General features: G+C 42.2%; 3 protein-coding genes across 3 annotated transcripts; all 3 read left to right on the top strand.

Annotated features, from left to right (window-relative positions):
- Positions 1-802: 802 nt before the first annotated feature.
- On the top strand, positions 803-4,616 carry LOC138596811 (extracellular calcium-sensing receptor-like). Its single transcript, XM_069668222.1, has 9 exons — positions 803-912; positions 1,106-1,400; positions 1,489-1,575; positions 1,772-2,041; positions 2,312-2,518; positions 2,596-2,871; positions 3,187-3,414; positions 3,512-3,635; positions 3,703-4,616. Exons 1-9 carry the CDS (start codon positions 803-805, stop codon positions 4,614-4,616), a joined length of 2,511 nt encoding a protein of 836 aa, XP_069524323.1.
- A 4,883-nt stretch (positions 4,617-9,499) lies between these two features.
- LOC138596819 (extracellular calcium-sensing receptor-like) lies at positions 9,500-13,733 on the top strand. The gene is made up of 9 exons (XM_069668233.1): positions 9,500-9,609; positions 9,793-10,087; positions 10,167-10,253; positions 10,452-10,721; positions 11,003-11,209; positions 11,287-11,562; positions 12,303-12,530; positions 12,628-12,751; positions 12,820-13,733. Exons 1-9 carry the CDS (start codon positions 9,500-9,502, stop codon positions 13,731-13,733), a joined length of 2,511 nt encoding a protein of 836 aa, XP_069524334.1.
- Positions 13,734-20,309: 6,576 nt separating this feature from the next.
- LOC138597239 (extracellular calcium-sensing receptor-like) lies at positions 20,310-24,577 on the top strand. The gene is made up of 9 exons (XM_069668813.1): positions 20,310-20,449; positions 20,643-20,937; positions 21,026-21,112; positions 21,311-21,580; positions 21,853-22,059; positions 22,137-22,412; positions 23,127-23,354; positions 23,451-23,574; positions 23,664-24,577. Exons 1-9 carry the CDS (start codon positions 20,346-20,348, stop codon positions 24,575-24,577), a joined length of 2,505 nt encoding a protein of 834 aa, XP_069524914.1. The 5' UTR covers positions 20,310-20,345.
- The last annotated feature ends 1,597 nt before the right edge of the window (positions 24,578-26,174 follow it).

The raw sequence follows: 26,174 nt of genomic DNA, 5'->3' as shown, positions 1-26,174 counted from the left end.
TAAACTTTTAGACCAAAACATTGCATCAGGAAATGTATATGGAAATAGTACATCTTCGTTATTTCTTGTATTATTTAAAAAAATGAATCCTACTGTAGGTATGATTATTGAAAAGGAATAGTTGCCACTCATTCCTAAATCAGAACCTTCAAAATTAGGCTTGGTATAGTGCTACCACCTACTGGACTTCAAAGCTAGGGTGTGTTGTATGTACAAGTTTTTTTGCTGATTCAACGCTGAGCATTTTTGATAATTAGCTGATTTGCATTAATGACCGTCATTAATTAAATTATTCCATCACTAACTTGTGCATTATTTTCTTAAAGGGGCATTATTTATTTGACCTTTTCAAGATTTTAATTAAAGTGTATAGGAAATGGCCTTTCTCTGAGGGCAATTTATTTGTCAATCTCATTCTATCATTATAAAATGTATTAAGAATGTGATTAAAAAAGAGCACAAATGCAATTATCAGATAATAATATATTATGTGATTAACTAAAATGTGAAAGTGAGGCTTATTAATGTATAATAGACCCTGCCTCTACATCACCTACAGAGCTAGGTGGTTTCAGAGATTAAACAAACAATGACGTATATCAAAGGGGTTGACATAGTTGTATATATAACGCTGACTGTGTAAATAGATTAGAAAACAGGTGAAAGGAGGAGGGAAGTAATGGGTACCTTTTTTGGCACACACCTGTGTGTCTTGTTTTTGATTTCTTCCTCTTTCCTACTGCCTGTGTGTTTGTCTCTTTCCCAATCTTGTAATTTAAGAAGACGGTTTCATCTCAATGGTATGCACATGCCCGGTGATGTGGTTCTGGGTGGACTGTTTGAGGTCCATTACTCATCCATCTTCCCTGAACTTTCCTTCACCTCTGAGCCAAATCAGCCAAGGTGCCAAGGGTGAGTTTCACACAGCTGAAAATTTAGTTAATTATTCTTCTCTCCCCCGAGTTATGGGAGAAACTAACATGAAATAACTGCTGAGGATTTTGCTATGAATTAATGACAATATGAGTGTTCATGTGTTTTTGTACTCAGTTGTAATGGTGACACATTATCTGTTGTTTGGTAATGTTGACTTTTTGTGTGTTAGCTTTGATATTCTAGGATTCAGGCATGCTCACACCATGGCCTTTGTTATTAATGAGATCAACAGAAACTCAAACCTGCTGCCAAATGTGACTCTGGGATACAGTCTGTATGACAGCTGTGGCACACTTGGAATTTCATTTCGGGGTTCATTGTCTCTGGCCAGTGGTCAAGAGGAGCAATTTCTTTTGGATGAGACCTGTGTGGGGTCACCTCCAGTCCTGGGGATCGTGGGTGATTCGTACTCAACGTTTACTATCGCCATGTCAAGCGTGATAGGCTTATACAAATTGCCCATTGTAAGTAACTTATATTCTTTATTTTTGAATATTCAAAGTTTATTGAATGGGTCCACACACCCCTCATTCATGCAAATGTCTCTCACAGGTGAGTTACTTTGCCACGTGTCCCTGCCTGAGTGATCGGCCACGCTTTCCATCTTTCTTTAGAACAATTCCAAGTGACGCTTTCCAGGTAATCTAGAGCGGCAAATCAAATACTTTAGAATATACTTACCTGCATGATATTCTCACTTCCTTGTATGTATCAAAAAAACAGTATATGGGCTTTATGTGTCACTAAGAACCTATGTGGATTTGATGATGCACATGATTTTTTTTGTTAAATGAGTTTTAAAGATATAGTCTCTGTTTTTTCTCAATATAATAAGGTGCGTGCTATGATCCAAATTCTAAACCACTTCAGCTGGACTTGGGTGGGCCTTCTGGTCAGTGATGATGATTATGGACTACACGCTGCCCGGTCCTTTCAATCTGACTTAGCACAGTCTGGCGGAGGTTGTCTGGCCTACTTAGAGATCTTGCCGTGGGGCAATGACCCAGCCGAACTCAGAAGGATTGTGGATTCAATAAAAACATCCACATCCCGTGTGGTGATTGTGTTTGCGCATGAGACCCACATGATTCCCCTAATGGAAGAGGTAAGACTTTAAAAAATGTTTATTACTGCTGATGATTTCAAATGATCATATATACACAGGTGTATGTTATAGTTATTTTGACTTTTAAAACTTGATCTTGCTTTTATTACCTTTTGTTCTGAAATACAGTTATATGAATTAGAGTATGTGATGGTATAAACCACTGTGTAATATTAGGATTCAACCAAAAGACTAAATGGAATATTTGTCACATAATATTCACTTGAGTGTCACTGTGACCTAACAATTTATGTATGGTGAGCTATACAGGTGGTGAGGCAAAATGTAACAGGCCGACAGTGGATGGGAAGTGAAGCCTGGACAGCATCCACTGTGCTCCAAACCCCACAGATCATGCCATACTTGGGTGGCACACTGGGCATCGCCATTCGTCGAGGGGAAATACCAGGGCTCAGGGAATTCCTGTTGCAAATACGTCCCGACCAACAATACAACAACACCTACGGAAATAGCTTAGTAATGGCCCTTTTCTTTACATCAGCACGTAAAGGTCACATTGTCATCATAATTATAATCTTGATTTCTTCTCTCAGGTGAAGCAGTTTTGGGAGTTCACATTTCAGTGTAGATTTGCACCCCCTCCAGAAGGTTGGTTGGAAGCTCAGGGAGCACTATGCACTGGGCAGGAAGATCTGGAGAGCGTGGGGACAGAGTTGTTGGATGTGTCAGAGCTCAGGCCTGAGTACAATGTGTACAAGGCTGTGTATTCTCTGGCGTATGCCCTCGATGACATGCTGCACTGTGTGCCCGGGAGAGGGCCTTTCAGTGGGCACAGCTGTGCCAGTTTGCAAAGACTGGAGCCTTGGCAGGTGTGGTATAAGTTTACACTCTACCCGTTTTTGTATTTCAATCATGTTTCTACGGTGGCTGAGAGGTTCTGCAATGTTGTTCAATGTCTGTATATATTTTAGATTTATGTAGGCTACTCTGCCATTTAATGTTAGGCTTACATAAATCTGAAAATATGAAGACATTGGCCAACATTGCGCACTTAAATACATAGTGATAGTGATAATGAGTAATAATTATCCAGCAAACAAGGTTTCAATTACTTCTCAGATGGGCAGGTACTTCTCGTAGTTTGTTGTATCATTATTGTTTGTGTCTTTTCTCACCCATTGTAGCTTACACATTATTTGCAAAAGGTCAACTTTACCACGCAATTTGGTGATCAAGTGTCGTTTGATAAGAATGGTGATGCCTTGCCAATCTATGACATCATTAACTGGGTGTGGCTCCCTGATGGAAGAACTATAGTTCAGAACGTGGGTGAGGTTATGAGGTCAGACTCTAGAGGTGAAGAACTCAAAATTGATGAAGACAAAATCGTCTGGAGCTTTAAACTGAAAAAGGTTAGCTCTGTTTGTTCAGAAACAATTTCCTATTTTGGACGGTAGAGCAAAGAAATTTACAATCAACATGGTGACAGATTTAATTTCCTCTGTGCAGCCACCTCGGTCAGTGTGCAGTGAGAGCTGTCTCCCAGGTACCCGCATGGCAAGAAAGAAGGGGAAACCTCTGTGTTGTTTTGACTGCATCCTGTGTTCTGACGGCAAGATCAGCAATAAAACTGGTGAGTTTTCATCTTCCATATTTTTCCGTAAAAAGCAATGTACTTCATCTACTTCCCCTTTTTTCAGACTCCATGGAGTGCACCAGTTGTCCAGAGGACTTCTGGTCCAGCCCTCAGCGTGACCACTGTGTTCCTAAGAAAACAGAGTTTCTCACTTACCATGAGCCTTTGGGTATTTGCTTGACAGCTGCCTCATTGCTGGGTACTTTTATCTGTGCTGTTGTACTTGGAATCTTCAGCTATCATAAACATACACCCATGGTACGCGCCAACAATTCAGAACTGAGTTTCCTGCTCTTGATGTCACTAAAACTTTGCTTCCTGTGCTCACTGTTGTTTATCGGCCGCCCCAGACTATGGACATGCCAGCTGAGACATGCTGCATTTGGGATCATCTTTGTTCTTTGTGTCTCATGCATCCTGGTGAAAACCATGGTGGTTCTGGCTGTGTTCAAGGCCTCCAAGCCAGGAGGTGGGGAGGTTCTGAAGTGGTTTGGTGCTGTGCAACAAAGAGGGACAGTTCTGGTTCTTACATCTATCCAGGCAGCAATTTGCACTGCTTGGTTTGTGTCTTCCTCTCCAACTCCACATAAAAACACTCAGTACCACAATGACAAGATAGTGTATGAGTGTGTAGTTGGGTCCACAGTTGGCTTTGCAGTTCTGCTTGGCTATATTGGCTTACTGGCTATCCTCAGCTTCCTCTTAGCGTTTCTGGCAAGGAATCTTCCTGACAACTTCAATGAGGCCAAATTCATCACTTTCAGTATGCTCATCTTCTGTGCTGTGTGGGTGGCCTTTGTCCCTGTGTATGTCAACTCCCCAGGCAAATATGCAGATGCAGTGGAGATATTTGCCATCCTGGCCTCCAGTTTTGGCCTCTTGGTGGCGCTGTTTGGACCCAAATGTTACATAATCCTATTGAGACCAGAGAGAAACACAAAGAAAGCAATCATGGGTCGAGGAACCCCTAAGTCATAAAACGTTGTGTAATGCACACTGGCATGACAGTTTTAAGGTAGTTTTTCTCAGATATTCCTGTAATTCTTTTATACATGGATTTTATCTGTTATCTTAACTGTTCCTAACCTGAATTTGTCAAAGGGATGTGATTGTATTTAATGTTGGTCCAGGGTTGTAATGAGGGATGATTAATCCAGGAACAGTTCCTACAAGGCTAAATTACCTCGTGCAGATCCAGAGCTCCAAAAACATCCTCAATATTCACCTGCCATGACAGATCCCAAAGAGGGTGTTTATGATATGCACATTACAAAACATGATCATAAACTGTAACTGAAAACTGTGGGACTACATACTGCTAAAATGGAATTTTAAAAATATGCTGATGGTATGTCTTTCTTGCTCTCTGTTGGACAAGAGACACCAAATCTACTCTACTGTAGGCTACATGGTCACATGGTTGTGTCAGTACCTCATTCTGTAATTAACACTTCGTTAAAGTTTAATCAGCATCATCTATTAAAAAGCATAGATTATTAATTAAGATCTCGTATGTCACTATAATGGATTACTTATTTTTTGCTAAGATGCAAAATTCACATTTACCCTTTCAATTTTACCATTTTACCATATTTTGACATGGCTGGACAATGGTTTGCAAACACTGGAAAAAACATATATGGCTATAATCATCATTTTGTTTGATCATACTGTGTAATAACTGAGGTGCCTTGAGCAACAAACATGCATTTCATTATTATTAAGCAACATATTTGTATTAATTTCTACTTTATTTATTCACTTTATCTTAGATTTTCATCATATTATAAACAACTATTTCCATTCATCAAGCCATTATATATACTGCTTACACTGTTCAGGGTCGCTGGGGGTTGGAGCCTATCCCAGCTGTCAATGGACGAGAGGCAGGGTACACCCTGGATTGATCGCCAGTCAATCACAGGGCGGACACATAGAGACATAAAACCTTTCACGTTCACGTTCACATCTACTGCCAATTTAGAGACACCAATTAACCTAACGAGCATGCCTTCGGACTGTGGGAGGAAGCCAGCTTACCTGGAGGGAAACCAGGCATGCACAGGAAGAACATGCAAACTCCACACAGAAAGGCCCACTTTATCTGAACCAGGATTCGAACTAGGAGCCTTCTAGCTGTGAGGCAACAGCGCTAACCAGTGCACCACCGTGCAGCCTAAACAATTATTTGTTAAATAAAAACAAGAAAATCTAATTTACATTCATTTGAGGACACTAAAGCTATTGAAAAACAAGCATACATTTTACCATAAAAATATTAATAGAAAATAGAAACGGCAATAAATTCCCATACAATGAGGTGTGTCTTATTTGTCCACCTGAGAATTAACATCTGACATTGATTTGAGGACACTGGGTCACATAACATGGAAGCTATTGAAAAAAAACTACATTTTTATGAGAAAATATTAATATTAAAGGTATATAAGGTTGCCGCCACAACAGGCACCAACGGCTTTCAACATGGTCCATTCGGATTCCATGTCCCCAACCTCCCCCAGGATGCAAGAAAAATTCTTCCGGAGGTGGGAGTTGAAGACCTTGCAGACAGGGGCCTCGGCCAGACGTTCCCAGCTCACCCTCACTACACATTTAGGTTTACCAGGTCTGTCTGGCAACCTCCCACGCCATCTGATACAACTCGCCATCAGGTGGTGATCAGTTGGCAGCTGTGCTCCTCTCTTCACCAGAGTGTCCAAAACATACGGCCGCAGATCTGATGATACGACAGCAAAGTCTATCATTGATCTTCGGCCTGGGGTGTTCTGGTACCAGGTACGAGCACAGCAGTCCTATAACAAGACAACACTCAGGTTCAGATTGGGCAAGCTGTTGCTACAGATAACCTCCCTCCAGGTTTCACCATCATTGCACACATGAACGTTAAAGTCCCCCAGTAGAGTCTGTAGGCAGAACCCCTTCCAAGACTCCAAGAGGGTGCATACTCTGAACTGCTGTTTGGTGCATAAGCTACAGACAGAGCCTTCCTCTCTGCAACATGCAGTGCCAGAGAGTCGAATCTCTCGTCCACCAGGTAAAACTCCAACACAGCAGCGCTCAGCTAGGGGCTTATGAGTATCCCAGCACCCCGCCGGCACCTCTCATCCTTGGCAACTTCGGAAAAGGAGAGAGTCCAGCCCCTCTCCAGGAGTTTGGATTCCGAACCGGAGCTGTACGTGGACGTGAGCAACTTTATCTAGTTGGTAGCGCCCCACCTCCCACACCAGCTCTGGTTCCTTCCCCGCCAGAGAGGTGACGTTCCATGTACCAAGAACCAGTCTACCCTGCCAGGGATCAGCATGCCCAGGTCCCCTCCCATCCTCCTGCTGTCCGGTTTACATTGCACCTGACCCCTATGCCTATCCCTGAGGGGGGTGGGCCCACAAGGCAGCGGCTCCATGATTTCTCTTCAGGCTGAGCCCGTCTACCAGATGCTCTCCATTGAGCATCACCCCCAGGTCTGACTCCCGGGGGTAGCCCTGGTCTCCCTGATCTGGCCGAGGTAGCTGTACCGTTGTTCAGCCTTTTCATAGGGTTTTTTGGAACCGCTCTTATTCTGGTCCCTCCCCTGGGAACAGTTTGCCTTGGAAGACCCTACCAGGGGCTAGTGTGACAACACAGCTCCCAGGTTCACAGGGACATGCAAACCCCTCCACCATGTTAAGGTGGCGATTCATGGAGGGGTCTGAGCTACACTGGCTGTGATGGGGATGAAGGAGCCTAGAGGGAAGCTGGTGGATACAGCCATGAATGAGAAGTCATCGTTCAATGGTCCAATGTGGAACACAAGATTTTCTTGAGGAAGGAGGCCTTTCGGGCTTGGTTAGACAAGGGGTCTTCAGAGGCAGCAGATAGGTACGTGGTGGTATGAAGGGCTGCAGCTTCAGTGGTTGTGGAAGCAAAAACATGGGTGTGGAAGGAGTTCAGGGAGGCTATGGAGAGGGACTTTCAGTTGGCCTCAAGGGAGTTCTGGCAAACCTTTAGACGGCCTTGGAAGGGGAAGCAGGGATTGGCTCAAGCTGTTTTCAGCAAAGGTAGAGAACTGCTGACCCGGACTGGGGATACCTGTGGAATGGTAGACCGGGTCAGTGGTTCCCATTTTCAAAAAGGGGGACCGGAGGGTGTGCCCCAATTATCAAGGTATAACAGGTATAACAAGGTATTCTCAGCCTCCTGGGCAAAGTTTATTCCAAGGTGCTTGCTGGAAAGGACGCTCTGGCCGATCTTCGAACCTTGGATATAGGAGGAACAATGCGGATTCCGAACTGGCTGTGGGACAGTGGACCAACTCTTTACTTTAGGTCTTTAGGTTTTGTTGACTTGGAGAAGGTCTCTGAATCGTGTCCCCCAGGGGGTCCTGTGGGGGGTACCGCAGGAGTATGGGGTGCGGGGCCGTTGCTATGAGCCATCCGGTCTCTGTATAACCAAAGTGAGAGCTGTGTCCGCACACTGGGTACAGTGTGGAGGGTTTCCAGTTTGGGGGCCTCAGAATTCCATCTCTGCTTTTTGCAGATGATGTGGTTCTGCATGCTTCATCAAAATGGGACCTCCAGCAGGCACTGGGGCGGGTTGCAGCTGAGTGTGAAGCGGTTGGGATTAGTGTCAGCACTTCCAAGTCTGAGTTGGCCCCGGATAAATGGAAGAAAATGGATGGATGGATTAATAGAAATAGAAAAAGCAATAAAATCCAACATAATGAGGTGTGTCCTTTTTGTCTGACTTGGTATTAATTTCTCTCATTCATTTTGAGCCATTAGGTCACATGACCTCAAAGCCTTTGGCAAAAAAACCCCCTTATTCTTTATAAAAACATTTAAAGAAAATAAGTGAATAACACCTTAGCATTTAAAATCTAGTTATCTTGATAACCGCAAATCCTGCTTCGTAGTATTCCCCACAGGGTGCCAGGTAAAATAAACATTGACAGGATCAGAAAATAATACAAATATGTGGTTAGCGACTTTCTGTGGTCACAGTAACTTTCCAGAACTGTGAAGGCTCAATTTAAATTCAAACAATCACATTTTAATTTCACCTTTTATACCAAAACATTGCATCAGGAAATGTATACGGAAATAGTAAATCTTTGTAACTTCTGGTATTATTTTAAAAAATAAATCCTACTGTAGGTAACATTATTGAAAAGGAATTGTTGCCACTCATTCCTAAATCAGAGACCTCAGAATAAGGCTTGGTATACTGCTACCACCTACTGGACTTCAAAGCTAGGGTGTGTTGTATGGACATGTTTTTTTGCTGATTCAACGCTGAGCATTTTTGATGCTTAGCTGATTTGTATTAATTACCATCATTTAAAATAAATTAGATTATTCTATCACTAACTTGTGCATTACTTTCCTGAAGGGGCATTATTTATTTGACCTTTTCATGATTTGAATGAAAGTGTACAGGAAATGGCCTTTCTCTGAGGGTAACTTATTTGTCAATCTCAAACTATAATTAGAAAATCTATTAAGAATGTGATTAAAAAAGAGCACTAATGCAATTATCAGATAATATTATATTATGTGATTAACTACAATTTCACAGTGAGGCTTATTAATGTGTAATCGATCCTGCCTCTACATCACCTACAGAACTGGGTGGTGTAAGAGATTAAACAAACAATGACGTATATCAAAGGGGTTGACATAGTTGTATATATAACACTGACTGTGCAAATAGATTAGAAAACAGGTGAAAGGAGGAGGGAAGTTATGGGTGCAGTTTTTGGCATACGCCTGTGTGTCTTGTTTTTGATTTCTTCCTCTTTCCTACTGCCTGTCATTTTGTCTCTTTACCAAACTTGTAATTTACAAAGACGGTTTCATCTCGATGGTATGCACATGCCTGGTGATGTGGTTCTGGGTGGACTGTTTGGGGTCCATTACTCATCCATCTTCCCTGAACTTTCCTTCACCTCTGAGCCAAATCAACCACAGTGCCAAGGGTGAGCTGAAAATGTAGTTAATTATTCTTCTCTCCTTTGAGTTAGCAGAGAAACTAACACGAAATAACTGCTGAGGATTTTGTCATGAATTAATAACAATATGAGTGTTCATGTGTTTTTCTACTCAGTTGTAATGGTGACACATTATCTGTTGTTTGGTAATGTTGACTTTTTGTGTGTTAGCTTTGATATTCTAGGATTCAGGCATGCTCACACCATGGCCTTTGCTATTAATGAGATCAACAGAAACTCAAACCTGCTACCAAATGTGACTCTGGGATACAGTCTGTATGACAGCTGTGCCACACTTGGAATTTCATTTCGGGCTTCATTGTCTCTGGCCAGTGGTCAAGAGGAGCAATTTCTTTTGGATGAGACCTGTGTGGGGTCACCTCCAGTCCTGGGGATCGTGGGTGATTCGTACTCAACGTTTACTATCGCAATGTCAAGCGTGATAGGTTTATACAAATTGCCCATTGTAAGTAACTTATATTCTTGAATATTCAAAGTTTACTGAATGGGTCCACACACCCCTCATTCATACATGTCTCTCACAGGTGAGTTACTTTGCCACGTGTCCCTGCCTGAGTGATCGGCCACGCTTTCCATCTTTCTTTAGAACAATTCCAAGTGACGCTTTCCAGGTACTCTAGAGCAGCAAATCAAATACTTTAGAATATACTTACCTGCATGATATTTTCACTTCCTTGTATGTGTCAAAAAAAAGCATATGGGCTATATGTGTCATTAAGAACCTATGTGGATTTGATAATGCACATGATGATTGTTCTTGTCAAATGAGTTCTAAAGATATAGTCTCTGTTTTTTCCCAATATAATAAGGTGCGTGCTATGATCCAGATTCTAAACCACTTCAGCTGGACTTGGGTGGGCCTTCTGGTCAGTGATGATGATTATGGACTACACGCTGCCCAGTCCTTTCAATCTGACTTAGCACAGTCTGGTGGAGGTTGTCTGGCCTACTTAGAGATCTTGCCGTGGGGCAATGACCCAGCCGAACTCAGAAGGATTGTGGATTTGATAAAAACATCCACATCCCATGTGGTTATTATGTTTGCACATGAGACCCACATGATTCCCCTAATGGAAGAGGTAAGGCTTTAAAAAGTGTTTATTACTGCTGTTGATTTGATGATTTCAAATGATCATATATTAACAGGGGTATGTTATAGTTATTTTGACTTTTAAAACTTGATCTTGCTTTTATTTCCTTTTGTTCTGAAAAATACAGTTATATGAATAAGAGTATGTGATGATATAAACCACTGTGTAAATTTTAGGATTCAACCAAAAGCCTAAATGGAAAATTTGTCACATAATATTCACTTGAGTGTCACTGTGACCTAGCAATTTATGTATGGTGTGTTGTACAGGTGGTGAGGCAAAATGTAACAGGCCGACAGTGGATGGCAAGTGAAGCCTGGACAGCATCCACTGTGCTCCAAACCCCACAGATCATGCCATACTTGGGAGGCACACTGGGCATCGCCATTCGTCGAGGGGAAATACCAGGGCTCAGGGAATTCCTCTTACAAATACGTCCCGACCAACAATACAACAACACCCACGGAAATAGCTTAGTAATGGCCCTTTTCTTTACATCAGCACGTAAAGGTCACATTGTCATCATAATTATAATCTTGATTTCTTCTCTCAGGTGAGGCAGTTTTGGGAGTTCACATTTCAGTGTAGATTTGCACCCCCTCCAGAAGGTTGGCTGGAAGCTGGGGGAGCACTATGCACTGGGCAGGAAGATCTGGAGAGTGTGGGGACAGAGTTGTTGGATGTGTCAGAGCTCAGGCCCGAGTACAATGTGTACAAGGCTGTGTATTCTCTGGCATATGCACTCGATGACATGCTGCGCTGTGTGCCCGGGGGAGGGCCTTTCAGTGGGCACAGCTGTGCCAGTTTGCAAAGACTGGAGCCTTGGCAGGTGTGGTATAAGTTTACACTCTACCGTTTTTCGTTTTTAAATGATGTTTCTACGGTGGCTGAGAGGTTCTGCAATGTTGTTCAATGTCTGTATATATTTTAGATTTATGTAGGCTACTCTGCCGTTTAATGTTAGGCTTACATAAATATGAAAATATGAAGACATTGCCCAACATTACGCACTTGGATCAAATACATAGTGATAGTAATAATAATTAATAATTATCCAGCAAACATGGTTTCAAATACTTCTCAGATGGGCAGGTACTTCTCTCTCCCACATGTATAAGGTTGTGCAACAACAATAACAAACTGGAGACACTATTCTGCACATTTTTGCTCACTTCCGTTGTGGCTTTTGTTTTTGTGTTTCGGCTTTGGCATTTGTGTTTTCAAAATTTTCAAAGCGTTTCGGATACATAGAGTTTGTTCAAAATCTCTTGGCCACCGTATGTTTCACATCATGAGGGGCCAACTAAGTGTTGTTTTCCATCAAAGAGAGTTATTATAGAGTTGTATATATATAGTACAACACTATTTACTATAAAATGGTACAATAAATAGTAAAGTATTGTGTTCAACACCAGTACACTTTCTAAAAAGTTACTAACCCTTTTTGATCTAATTCATGACACTCTGCCCTTTTTTCAAATTTGATTAGTAACAAGTGAATTGTAAAAGGATTACATTTGGTAGTTTGTTGTATCATTATTGTTTGTGTCTTTTCTCACCCATCTGTAGCTTACACATTATTTGCAAAAGGTCAACTTCACCACACAATTTGGTGATCAAGTGTCGTTTGATAAGAATGGTGATGCCTTGCCAATCTATGACATCATTAACTGGGTGTGGCTCCCTGATGGAAGAACTATAGTTCAGAATGTGGGTGAGGTTAAGAGGTCAGACTCTAGAGGTGAAGAACTCAAAATTGATGAAGATAAAATCGTCTGGAGCTTTAAACTGAAAAAGGTAAGCTCTGTTTGTTCAGAAACAATTTCCTATTTTGGACAGTAGAGCAAAGAAATTTAAAATCAACTTGATGACAGATTTAATTTCCTCTATGCAGCCACCTCGGTCAGTGTGCAGTGAGAGCTGTCTCCCAGGTACCCGCATGGCAAGAAAGAAGGGGAAACCTCTGTGTTGTTTTGACTGCATCCTGTGTTCTGACGGCAAGATTAGCAATAAAACTGGTGAGTTTTCATCTTCCATATTTTTCTGTACAAAGCAATGTACTTCATGTACTTCCCCTTTTTTTCAGATTCCATGGAGTGCACCAGTTGTCCAGAGGACTTCTGGTCCAGCCCTCAGCGTGACCACTGTGTTCCTAAGAAAACAGAGTTTCTCTCGTACCATGAGCCTTTGGGTATTTGCTTGACAGCTGCCTCATTGCTGGGCACTTTTATCTGTGCTGTTGTACTTGGAATCTTCAGCTATCATAAACATACACCCATGGTACGCGCCAACAATTCAGAACTGAGTTTCCTGCTCTTGGTGTCACTAAAACTTTGCTTCCTGTGCTCACTGTTGTTTATCGGCCGCCCCAGACTATGGACATGCCAGCTGAGACATGCTGCATTTGGGATCATCTTTGTTCTTTGTGTCTCATGCATCCTGGTGAAAACCATGGTGGTTCTGGCTGTGTTCAAGGCCTCCAAGCCAGGAGGTGGGGAGGTTCTGAAGTGGTTTGGTGCTGTGCAACAGAGAGGGACAGTTCTGGTTCTTACATCCATCCAGGCAGCAATTTGCACTGCTTGGTTTGTGTCTTCCTCTCCAACTCCACATAAAAACACTGAGTACCACAATGACAAGATAGTGTATGAGTGTGTAGTTGGGTCCACAGTTGGCTTTGCAGTTCTGCTTGGCTATATCGGCTTACTGGCTATACTCAGCTTCCTCTTAGCATTTCTGGCAAGAAATCTTCCTGACAACTTCAATGAGGCCAAACTCATCACTTTCAGTATGCTCATCTTCTGTGCTGTGTGGGTGGCCTTTGTCCCTGTGTATGTCAACTCCCCAGGCAAATATGCAGATGCAGTGGAGATATTTGCCATCCTGGCCTCCAGTTTTGGCCTCTTGGTGGCGCTGTTTGGACCCAAATGTTACATAATCCTATTGAGACCAGAGAGGAACACAAAGAAAGCAATCATGGGTCGAGGAACCCCTAAGTCATAAAACGTTGTGTAATGCACCCTGGCATGGCAGTTTTAAGGTAGTTTTTCTCAGATATTCCTGTAATTCTTTTATTCATGGATTTTATCTGTTCTCTTCACTGTTCAATTGTTCTAACTTGAATTTGTCAAAGGGATGTGATTGTATTTAATGTTGGTCCAGGGTTGTAATGAGGGATGATTAATCCAGGAACATTTCCTACAAAGCTAAATTATCTCGTGCAGCTCCAGAGCCAGGGCGATGCATCAAGGTAAACAATGTTTCAAAGTATTGGAAAAATAGCTATTCTAAAAACAGCCTCAATATTCACCTGCCATGACAGATCCCAAAGAGGGTGTTTATTATATGCACATTACAAAACATGATCATAAACTGTCACTGAAAAATGTGGGAATACATACTATAAAAATGCAATTTTAAAAATATGCTGCTGGTATGTCTTTCTTGCTCTCTGTTGGACAAGAGACACCAAATCTACTCTACTGTAGGCTTCATGGTCACATGGTTGTGTCAGTACCTCATTCTGTAACTAACACTTCGTTAAAGTTTAATCAGCATCATCTATTAAAAAGCATAGATTATTAATTGAGATCTCGTATGTCAATATAATGGATTACTTATTTTTTGCTAAGATGCAAAATTCCCATTTTCCCACTTTCAGTTTTACCATTTTACCATCCTTTGACATGGCTGGACAATGGTTTGCGAACACTGTAAAAAACATATATGGCTATAATCATCATTTTCTTTGATCATACTGTGTACTAACTGAGGTGCCTTGAGCAACAAACATGCATTCTCATTATGTAGACTTATTAAGCAACATATTTGTATTAATTTCTACTTTATTTATTCACTTTATCTTAGATTTTCAGCATATTATAAACAACTATTTCCATTCATCATCCATCCATCCATTATCTATACCGCTTATCCTGTTCAGGGTCGCGGGGGGCTGGAGCCTATCCCAGCTGTCATTGGACGAGAGGCAGGGTACACCCTGGATTGATCGCCAGTCAATCACAGGGCGGACACATAGAGACCTACAACCTTTCACGTTCACATTCACATCTACTGTCAATTTAGAGACACCAATAACGAGCATGCATTTGGACTGTGGGAGGAAGCCAACTTACCTGGAGGGAAACCAGGCATGCACAGGAAGAACATGCAAACTCCACACAGAAAGGCCAACTTTATCTGAACCAGGATTCGAACCAGGAGCCTTCTAGCTGTGAGGCAACAGCACTAACCAGTTTACCACCGTGCAGCCTAAACAATTATTTGTTAAATAAAAAAAAGAAAATCAAATTTACATTCATTTGAGGACACTGAAGCTATTGAAAAACAAGCATACATACCATAAAACCTTACCATAAAAATATTAATAGAAAATAGAAACGGCAATAAATTCCCATACAATGAGGTGTGTCTTATTTGTCCACCTGAGAATTAACATCTGACATTGATTTGAGGACACTGGGTCACATGAAATGGAAGCTATTGAAAAAAACCTACATTTTTATGAGAAAATATTAATATTAAAGGTATATACAGTGGATATAAAAAGTCTACACACCCCTGTTCAAATGCCAGGTTTTCGTGATGTAAAAAAATGACAGCAAGACAAATAATTTCACAACTTTTTCCACCTTTAATGTGACCTATAACCTGTACAACGCAATTGAAAAACAAACTGAAGGGGAAAGGGGAAGAATATAAAATAAAAAACTTAAAAGAACCTGGTTGCATAAATATACACACCCTTAAACTAATACTTTGTTGCAGCACCTTTGGCTTTTATTACAGCACTCAGTCTTCTTGGGTAGGAGCCTATCAGCGTGGCACATCTTGATGTGGCAATATTTGCCCACTCTTCTTTGCAAAACCGCTCCAAATCTGACAGATTGCGAGGGCATCTCCTGTGCACAGCCCTCTTCAGATCACCCCACAGATGTTCGATGGGATTCAGGGCTGGACTCTGGCTGGGCCATTCCAAAGCCTCAATCTTATTCCGGTGAAGCCATTCTTTGGTTGATTTAGATGTGTGCTTTGGGTCATTGTCGTGCTGAAAGATGAAGTTCCTCTTCATCTTCAGCTTTCTAACAGAAGGCCGAAGGTTTTGTGCCAACACTGACTGGTATTTGGAACTGTTCATAATTCCCTCCACCCTGACTAAGGCCCCAGTTCCAGCTGAAGAAAAACAGCCCCAAAGCATGATGCTGCCACCACCATACTTCACTGTAGGTATGGTGTTCTTTTGGTGATGAGCAGTGTTGTTTTTGCGCCAAATATACCTTTTGGAATTATGTCCAAAACGTTCAACCTTGGTTTCATCAGACCATAACACATTTTCCCACATGCGTTTGGGAGATTTCAGATGTCTTTTTGCAAAATTAAGCCGGGCTTTGATGTTTTTCTTTGTAAGATAAGGCTTCCGTCTTTCCACCCTACCCCATAGCCCAGACATGTGAAGAAGACAGGAGATTGTTGTCACATGTACTACACAGCCAGTACTTGCCAGAAATTCCTGCAGCTCCTTCAGTGTTGCTGTCGGCCTCTTGGCAGCCTCCCTGACCAGTTTTCTTCTCGTTTTATCATCAATTTTTGAAGGACGTCCTGTTCTTGGTAATGTCACTATTGTGCCATATTTTCTCCACTTGATGATGACGGTCTTCACTGTGTTCCATGGTATATTTAATTCCTTGGAAATTCTTTTGTAGCCTTCACCTGACTGATATCTCTGAATAATGAGATCCCTCTGATGCTTTGGAAGCTCTCTGCGGACCATGGCTTGTGCTGGAAGATGTGGCAAAAAAAATGTCAGGAAAAGCCTACTAGAACAGCTGAACTTCATTTGGGGTTGATCAGAGGCACTTTATTTGGTGACAGGTGTGTGCTGACTCCAATTTAACATGAGTTTGAATGTAATTGGTTAAATCTGAACTCAGCCACATCCCCAGTTATAAAAGGGTGTGCACACTTATGCAACCACATTATCTCAGTTGTTTATTTTTACTTTACCTCCCTGAAAGATTTCTGTTTGTTTTTCAATTGCGTTGTACAGGTTATAAGTCACATTAAAGGTGGAAAATGTTGTGAAATTATTTATCTTGATGTAATTTTTTTACATGACAAAAACCTGGCATTTGAACAGGGGTGTGTAGACTTTTTATATCCACTGTAATGTTGCCGCCACGACAGGCACCAACGTTCTTAAACATGGTCCATTCAGATTCCATGTCCCCAACCTCCCCCGAGATGCAAGAGAAATTCTTCCGGAGGTGGGAGTTGAAGACCTCGCAGACAGGGGACTCGGCCAGACGTTCCCAGCTCACCCTCACTACACATTTAGGTTTACCAGGTCTGTCTGGCAGCCTCCCACGCCATCTGATGCAACTCGCCATCAGGTGGTGATCACTTGGCACCTCTGCTCCTCTCTTCACCAGTGTCCAAAACATACGGCCGCAGATCTGATGATACGACAACAAAGTCGATCATTGATCTTCGGCCTAGGGTGTTCTGGTGCCAGGTACACTTATGAATCACCCTATGCTGAAACATGGTGTTCATTATGGCCAATCCATGATGAGCACAGCAGTCCAATAACAGCACCTCTCACCCTGGGCAACTTCGGAAAAGGAGAGAGTCCAGCCCCTCTCCAGGAATTTGGTTTCAAAACCGGAGCTGTACGTGGACGTGAGCCCAACTTTATCTCGTTGGTAGCGCCCCACCTCCCGCACAAGCTCTGGTTCCTTCCCCGCCAGAGAGGTGACGTGCCACGTGCCAAGAACCAGTCTACCCTACCAGGGATCAGCATGCCAAGGTCCCCTCCCTTCGCCTGCCGCCCGGTTTACATTGCACCTGACCCCAATGCCTATCCCTGAGGGGGTGGGGCCCACAAGGCAGCGGCTCCATGATTTCTCTTCAGGCTGAGCCCGTCCAGCAGATGCTCTCCATTGAGCATCACCCCCAGGTCTGACTCCCGGGGATAGCCCCGGTCTCCCTGATCTGGGCGAGTTAGCTGTAACGTTTTTCAGCCTTTTCGTTTTTTGAACCGCTCTTATTCTGGTCCCTCCCCTGGGAACAATTTGCCTTGGGAGACCCTACCAGGGGCTAATGTGACAACACAGCTCCCAGGTTCACAGGGACACGCAAACCCCTCCACCATGTTAAGGTGGTGATTCATGGAGGGGTCTGAGTCACACTGCTGGTGGATTCAGCCATGCCATGCCTGTCATCGTTCATCAGTCCAATGTGGAACACCAGATCTCCTTGACTGACTGAAAAAGGAGGCCTAGAGGGCTTGGTTAGATAAGGGGTCTCCAGAGGCAGCAGATAGGCACGTGGTGGTATGAAGGGCTGCAGCTTCGGTGGTTCGGAAGCAAAAACCTGGGTGTGGAAGGAGTTCAGGGAGGCTATGGAGAAGTACTTTCAGTTGGCCTCAAGGGAGTTCTGGCAAACCTTTAGACGGCCTTGGAAGGGGAAGCAGGGATTGGCTCAAGCTGTTTTCAGCAAAGGTGGAGAACTGATGACCCGGACTGGGGATATCATCGGACGGTGGAAGGAACACTTTGAGGAACTCCTGAACCCAGGTGTAGATGAGATTTGCCCTGAAATGCTGAAGGCTCTGATGCGAAAAATGGAGTCCACACACTGGATCATGTTCCCAAGTAGTCCTTTTATTTCGAGCTGAAGGCTCTGGACATTGTTGAGCTGTCTTGGCTCACACGCCTTTTCAATGTCGCTCGGAGGTCTGATTATTATCAAGGTATAACAGGTATGACAAGGTATTCTCAGCCTCCTGGGCAAAGTTTATTCCAGGGTGCTGGAAAGGACGCTCTGGCCGATCTTCCAACCTTGGACATAGGAGGAACAATGCGGATTCCGAACTGGCTGTGGGACAGTGGACCGACTCTTTACCCTTGCAGGGCTGCTTGGGGGTGGCATGGGAGTTTGCTCATCAAGTTCACATGTGTTTTGTTGACTTGGAGAAGGTCTCTGAATCGTGTCCCCCAGGGGGTCCTGTGGGGGGTACCGCAGGAGTATGGGGTACCGGGGCCGTTGCTATGAGCCATCCGGTCTCTGTATAACCAAAGTGAGAGCTGTGTCCGCACACTGGGTACAGTCAGACACATTCCCGGTGCATGTTGGCCTTCGCCAGGGTTGTCCCTCGTCACCGATTCTGTTTGTGATTTTCATGGACAGGATCTCAAGACACAGTCAGGGGAGGAGGGTTTCCATTTTGGGGACCTCAGAATTCCATCTCTGCTTTTTGCAGATGATGTGGTTCTGTTGGCTTCATCAAAATGGGACCTACAGCAGGCACTGGGGCGGGTTGCAGCTGAGTGTGAAGCGGTTGGGATGAGAGTCAGCACTTCCAAGTCTGAGGCAGCCCCGGATAAATGGAAGATAATGGATGGATGGGTTAATACAAATAGAAAAAGCAATAAAATTCAACATAATGAGGTGTGTCCTTTTTGTCTGACTTAGTATTAATTTCTCTCATTCATTTTGAGTCATTAGGTCACATGACCTTAAAGCTTTTGGCAAAAAAAGGCCTTATTCTTTATAAAAAACATTTAAAGAAAATAAGTGAATAACACCTAAGCTTTTAAAATCTAGTGGGCAAATGCAAACCGCAAATCCTGCTTCGTAGTATTCCCCACAGGTTGCCAGGTAAAATAAACATTGACAGGATCAGAAAATAATACAAATATGTGGTTAACGACTTTCTGTAGTCACAGTAACTTTCCAGAACTGTGAAGGCTCAATTTAAATTCAAACAATCACATTTAATTTCACCTTTTATACCAAAACATTGCATCAGGAAATTTATACGGAAATAGTAAATCTTTGTAACTTCTGGTATTATTTTAAAAAATAAATCCTACTGTAGATATCATCATTGAAAAGGAATAGTTGCTGCTCGTTCCTAAATCAGAGACCTCAGATTAAGGCTCGGTATAGTGCTACCACCTACTGGACTTCAAAGCTAGGGTGTGTTGTATGCACGTTTTTTTTGCTGATTCAACGCTGAGCATTTTGGATTTTTAGCTGATTTGTATCAATTACCATCATTTAAAATAAATTAGATTATTCCATCACTAACTTGTGCATTACTTTCCTAAAGGGGCATTATTTATTTGACCTTTTCATGATTTGAATTAAAGTGTATAGGAAATGGCCTTTCTCTGAGGGTAACTTATTTGTTAATCTCAAACTAAATAGATTTTATAATTAAAGAATGTGATTAAAAAAAAACACTAATGCAATTATCAGATAATATTATATTATGTGAATAACTACAATTTCACAGTGAGGCTTATTAATGTGTAATAGACCCTGCCTCTACATCACCTACAGAACTGGGTGGTGTAAGAGATTAAACAAACAATGACGTATATAAAAGGGGAGGACATAGTTGTATATATAACACTGACTGTGCAAATAGATTAGAAAACAGGTGAGAGGAGGAGGGAAGTTATGGGTGCAGTTTTTGGCATATGCCTGTGTGTCTTGTTTTTGTTTTCTTCCTCTTTCTTACTGCCTGTGTGTTTGTCTCTTTCCCAATCTTGTAATTTACGGAGACGGTTTCATCTCAATGGTTTGCACATGCCTGGTGATGTGGTTCTGGGTGGACTGTTTGAGGTCCATTACTCATCCATCTTCCCAGAGCTTTCCTTCACCTCTGAGCCAAATCAGCCAAGGTGCCAAGGGTAAGTTTCACACAGCTGAAAATTTAGTGAATTATTCATCTCTCCCTCGAGTTATGGGAGGAACTAACACGAAATAACTGCTGAGGATTTTGTCATGAATTACTGACAATATGAGTGTTCATGTGTTTTTCTACTCAGTTGTAATGGTGACACATTATCTGTTGTTTGGTAATGTTGACTTTTTGTGTGTTAGCTTTGATATTCTAGGATTCAGGCATGCTCACACCATGGCCTTTGCTATTAATGAGATCAACAGAAACTCAAACCTGCTGCCAAATGTGACTCTGGGATACAGTCTGTACGACAGCTGTGGCACGCTTGGAATTTCATTTCGGGCTTCATTGTCTCTGGCCAGTGGTCAAGAGGAGCAATTTCTTTTGGATGAGACCTGTGTGGGGTCACCTCCAGTCCTGGGGATTGTGGGTGATTCGTACTCAACGTTTACTATCGCCATGTCAAGCGTGATAGGCTTATACAAATTGCCCATTGTAAGTAACTTATATTCTTTATTTTTGAATGTTCAAAGTTTATTGAATGGGTCCGCACACCCCTCGTTCATACACATGTCTCTCACAGGTGAGTTACTTTGCCACGTGTCCCTGTCTGAGTGATCGGCAACGCTTTCCATCTTTCTTCAGGACAATTCCAAGTGACACTTTCCAGGTAATCTAGAGCAGCAAATCAAATACTTTAGAATATACTTACCTGCATGATATTTTCACTTCCTTGCATGTGTCCAAAAAAAGCAAATGGGCTTTATGTGTCATTAGGAACCTATGTGGATTTGATGATGCACATGATGATTGTTCTTGTCAAATTAGTTCTAAAGATATAGTCTCTGTTTTTTCCCAATATAATAAGGTGCGTGCTATGATCCAGATTCTAAACCACTTCAGCTGGACTTGGGTGGGCCTTCTGGTCAGTGATGATGATTATGGACTACACGCTGCCCGGTCCTTTCAATCTGACTTAGCACAGTCTGGTGGAGGTTGTCTGGCCTTCTTAGAGATCTTGCCGTGGGGCAATGACCCAGCCGAACTCAGAAGGATTGTGGATTTGATAAAAACATCCACATCCCGTGTGGTGATTGTGTTTGCACATGAGACCCACATGACTCACCTCATGGAAGAGGTAAGACTTTAAAAATTGTTTATTACTGCTGATGATCTGATGATTTCAAATGATCATATATAAACAGGGGTATGTTATTTTGACTTTTTAAACTTGATCTTGCTTTTATTACCTTTTGTTCTGAAATACAGTTATATGAATTAGAGTATGTGATGGTATAAACCACTGTGTAATATTAGGGTTCAACCAAAAGACTAAATGGAAAATTTGTCACATAATATTCACTTGAGTGTCACTGTGACCTAACAATTTATGTATGGTGTGTTGTACAGGTGGTGAGGCAAAATGTAACAGGCCGACAGTGGATGGCAAGTGAAGCCTGGACAGCATCCACTGTGCTCCAAACCCCACAGATCATGCCATACTTGGGAGGCACACTGGGCATCGCCATTCGTCGAGGGGAAATACCAGGGCTCAGGGAATTCCTCTTACAAATACGTCCCGACCAACAATACAACAACACCCACGGATATAGCTTAGTAATGGCCCTTTTCTTTACATCAGCACGTAAAGGTCACATTGTCATCATAATTATAATCTTGATTTCTTCCCTCAGGTGAGGCAGTTTTGGGAGTTCACATTTCAGTGTAGATTTGCACCCCCTCCAGCAGGTTGGCTGGAAGCTGGAGGAGCACTATGCACTGGGCAGGAAGATCTGGAGAGTGTGGGGACAGAGTTGTTGGATGTGTCAGAGCTCAGGCCCGAGTACAATGTGTACAAGGCTGTGTATTCTCTGGCGTATGCCCTCGATGACTTGCTGCGCTGTGTGCCGGGGCGAGGGCCTTTCAGTGGGCACAGCTGTGCCAGTTTGCAAAGACTGGAGCCATGGCAGGTGTGGTATAAGTTTACACTCCACCCATTTTGTATTCTTAAATGCTGTTTCTACGGTGGCTGAGAGGTTCTGCAATGTTGTTCAATGTCTGTATATATTTTAGATTTATGTAGGCTACTATCTGAAAATATAAAGACGTTGCACAACATAGCGCACCTGGTTCAAATACATAACGATTGTAATAATAATTTTGAACAATTATCCAGCAAACAAGTTTTCAGTTACTTCTAAGATGGGCAGGTAATCCTCTCTCCCACATGTATAAGGTTGTGCAACAACAATAACTGGAGACACTATTCTGCACATTTTTGCTCACTTCCGTTGTGGCTTTTGTTTTTGTGTTTCAGCTTTTTGCATTTGTGTTTTCAAAATTTTCAAAGCGTTTCGGATACATAGAGTTTGTTCAAAATCTCTTGGCCACCGTATGTTTCACATCATGAGGGGCCAACTAAGTGGTGTTTTCCATCAAAGATAGTTATTATAGAGTTGTATATATATAGTACAATACTATTTACTATAAAACAGTACAATGAATAGTAAAGTATTATGTTCCACACTAGTACACTTTCTAAAAAGTTACTAACCCTTTTTGATCTAATTCATGACACTAGGCCCATTTTTCAAATTTGATAAGTAACAAGTGAATTGTAAAAGGATTACATTGGGTAGTTTGTTGTATCATTATTGTTTGTGTCTTTTCTCGCCCATCTGTAGCTTACACATTATTTGCAAAAGGTCAACTTCACCACACAATTTGGTGATCAAGTGTTGTTTGATAAGAATGGTGATGCCTTGCCAATCTATGATATCATTAACTGGGTGTGGCTCCCTGATGGAAGAACTATAGTTCAGAATGTGGGTGAGGTTATGAGGTCAGAATCTAGAGGTGAAGAACTCAAAATTGATGAAGATAAAATCATCTGGAGCTTTAAACTGAAAAAGGTAAGTCCTTTTGTTCAGAAACAATTTCCTATTTTGGACGGTAGAGCAAAGAAATTTACAATCAACATGGTGACAGATTTAATTTCCTCCGTGCAGCCACCTCGGTCAGTGTGCAGTGAGAGCTGTCTCCCAGGTACCCGCATGGCAAGACAGAAGGGGGAACCTCTGTGTTGTTTTGACTGCATCTCATGTTCTGAGGGCAAGATTAGCAATAAAACTAGTGAGTTTTCATCTTCAATAATGTTTTTACTCTAAGGATATTATCTTATGTACAAAGCAATGTACTTCATGGACTTCCCCTTTTTTCAGACTCCATGGAATGCACCAGTTGTCCAGAGGACTTCTGGTCCAGCCCTCAGCGTGACCACTGTGTTCCTAAGAAAACAGAGTTTCTCTCGTACCATGAGCCTTTGGGTATCTGCTTGACAGCTGCCTCATTGCTGGGTACTTTTATATGTACTGTTGTACTTGGAATCTTCAGCTATCATAAACATACACCCATGGTACGCGCCAACAATTCAGAACTGAGTTTCCTGCTCTTGGTGTCACTAAAACTTTGCTTCCTGTGCTCACTGTTGTTTATCGGCCGCCCCAGACTATGGACATGCCAGCTGAGACATGCTGCATTTGGGATCAGCTTTGTGCTTTGCATCTCATGCATCCTGGTGAAAACCATGGTGGTTCTGGCTGTGTTCAAGGCCTCCAAGCCAGGAGGTGGGGAGGTTCTGAAGTGGTTTGGTGCTGTGCAACAGAGAGGGACAATTCTGGTTCTTACATCTATCCAGGCAGCAATTTGCACAACTTGGCTTGTGTCTTCCTCTCCAACTCCACATAAAAACACTCAGTACCACAATGACAAGATAGTGTATGAGTGTGTAGTTGGGTCCACAGTTGGCTTTGCAGTTCTGCTTGGCTATATTGGCCTTTTGGCTATCCTCAGCTTCCTCTTAGCGTTTCTGGCAAGGAATCTTCCTGACAACTTCAATGAGGCCAAACTCATCACGTTCAGTATGCTCATCTTCTGTGCTGTGTGGGTGGCCTTTGTCCCTGCGTATGTCAACTCACCCGGCAAATATGCAGATGCAGTGGAGATATTTGCCATCCTGGCCTCCAGTTTTGGCCTCTTGGTGGCGCTGTTTGGACCCAAATGTTACATAATCCTGTTGAGACCAGAGAGAAACACAAAGAAAGCAATCATGGGTCGAGGAACCCCTAAGTCATAAAACGTTGTGTAATGCACACTGGCATGACAGTTTTAAGTAGTTTTTCTCAGATATTCCTGTAATTCTTTTATACACAGATTTTTATCTGTTCTCTTAACTGTTCAATTGTTTTAACCTGAATTTGTCAAAGGGATGTGATTGTATTTAATGTTGGTCCAGGGTTGTAATGAGGGATGATTTATCCAGGAACATTTCCTACATGGCTAAATTACCTCGTGAAGCTCCAGAGCCAGAGCGATGCATCAAGGTAAACCACGTTTCAAAGTATTGGAAAAATAGCAATTCTAAAAACATCCTCAATATTCACCTGCCATGACAGATCCCAAAGAGGGTGTTTATTATATGCACATTAGAAAATATTATCATAAACTGTAACTGAAAACTGTGGGACTACATACTGCTAAAATGCGATAGAGACAATCTTTCACGCTCACATTCACACCTATGGGCAATTTAGAGTCAACAATTAACGTAATGAGCATGTCTTTGGACTTTGGGAGGAAGCTGGGGTACCCAGAGGGAACCCATGCATGCACAGGGAGAACATGCAAACTCCACATGGAAAGGCCAACTTCATCTGAACCGGGATTCGAACTAGGAACATGGAAGGAGACCTCGGGACAAATCCAGAGCTTGCTGGAGGAATTATTTATCCCGTATGGCCTGGGAACGCCTCTGAATCCCGCAGGAGGAGCTGGAAAACGTGGCTGGGGAGAGGGACACCTGGGTCACCTTGCTTAGCCTGCCACCACCGCGACCCAGATGAGCCGAAGATAATGGACGGCTAGATGGACGGACGGACGGACGGCTGGATGGATGTATAAATATTAAATATGAAAAGCAATAAAATTCAACATATATATTCACCAATCAGGTGTGTCCTTTTTGTCTGACTTAGTATTCATTTCTCTTATTAATTCTGAGCCATAAGGTCACATGGCCTCAATGCTTTTGGCAAAAAAAAAAGCATTTTTCTTTATAAAAAAAGATTATAGAAAATAAGTGAATAACACCAAAGCATTTAAATTTAGTGGGAAACTTAAAACCCAGAGTTAACCTTGAGGTTATCTTGATAACCCCAAATCCTGCTTTGTAGTATACTCCCCAGGGTGCCAGGGAGAATATACGTTGACATTATCGCAAAAAAAGGAAATATATATATATACGTATATATATTGAAAAGAATGTAGTAAACAACTTTCTGTAGTTACAGTAACTTGCCAGAACTGTGAAGGCTCAATTTTAATGTATTTTAAATTCAAAGAATCACATTTTATTTTAAACTTTTATCCCAAAACATTGCATAAGGAAATGTATATGTAAATAGTAAATCTTTGTAATTGTTGGTATTATTTCAAAAAATATATCCTACTGTAGGTATTAGTGAAAAGGAATTGTTGCCATTCGTTCCTAAATAAGAGACCTCAGAATAAGGCTTGGTATACTGCTACCACCTACTGGACTTCAAAGCTAGGGTGTGTTGTATGCACGTTTTTTTGCTGATTCAACGTTGAGTATTTTTGATGCTTAGCTGATTTGTATTAATTACCTTCAATTAAAATAAATTAGATTATTCCATCACTAACTTCTGCATTAC

This window comes from Semicossyphus pulcher, unplaced genomic scaffold (assembly GCF_022749685.1).
Source record: "Semicossyphus pulcher isolate SPU_LCO1_2020_fin unplaced genomic scaffold, fSemPul1.0.p SCAF_19, whole genome shotgun sequence".
NCBI classification, from domain to species: domain Eukaryota; kingdom Metazoa; phylum Chordata; class Actinopteri; order Labriformes; family Labridae; genus Semicossyphus; species Semicossyphus pulcher.
The sequence above is the reverse complement of the archived record's forward strand: the minus strand, read 5'-3'. Positions and strand labels throughout refer to the sequence as shown.

Bases quoted from the DNA above. Each gene is read 5' to 3' on its own strand.
- LOC138596819 (XM_069668233.1), top strand. From the start codon at position 9,500: ATGCACATGCCTGGTGATGTGGTTCTGGGTGGACTGTTTGGGGTCCAT. The intron at 11,210-11,286 runs GTAATGGCCCTT...TTCTTCTCTCAG, and splicing joins ACACCCACGGAAATAGCTTA to GTGAGGCAGTTTTGGGAGTT. The intron at 11,563-12,302 runs GTGTGGTATAAG...ACCCATCTGTAG, and splicing joins AAAGACTGGAGCCTTGGCAG to CTTACACATTATTTGCAAAA.
- LOC138596811 (XM_069668222.1), top strand. From the start codon at position 803: ATGCACATGCCCGGTGATGTGGTTCTGGGTGGACTGTTTGAGGTCCAT. The intron at 2,042-2,311 runs GTAAGACTTTAA...TGAGCTATACAG, and splicing joins TGATTCCCCTAATGGAAGAG to GTGGTGAGGCAAAATGTAAC. The intron at 3,636-3,702 runs GTGAGTTTTCAT...CCCTTTTTTCAG, and splicing joins CAAGATCAGCAATAAAACTG to ACTCCATGGAGTGCACCAGT.
- LOC138597239 (XM_069668813.1), top strand. From the start codon at position 20,346: ATGCCTGGTGATGTGGTTCTGGGTGGACTGTTTGAGGTCCATTACTCA. The intron at 20,450-20,642 runs GTAAGTTTCACA...TTTGTGTGTTAG, and splicing joins AATCAGCCAAGGTGCCAAGG to CTTTGATATTCTAGGATTCA. The intron at 20,938-21,025 runs GTAAGTAACTTA...TGTCTCTCACAG, and splicing joins GCTTATACAAATTGCCCATT to GTGAGTTACTTTGCCACGTG.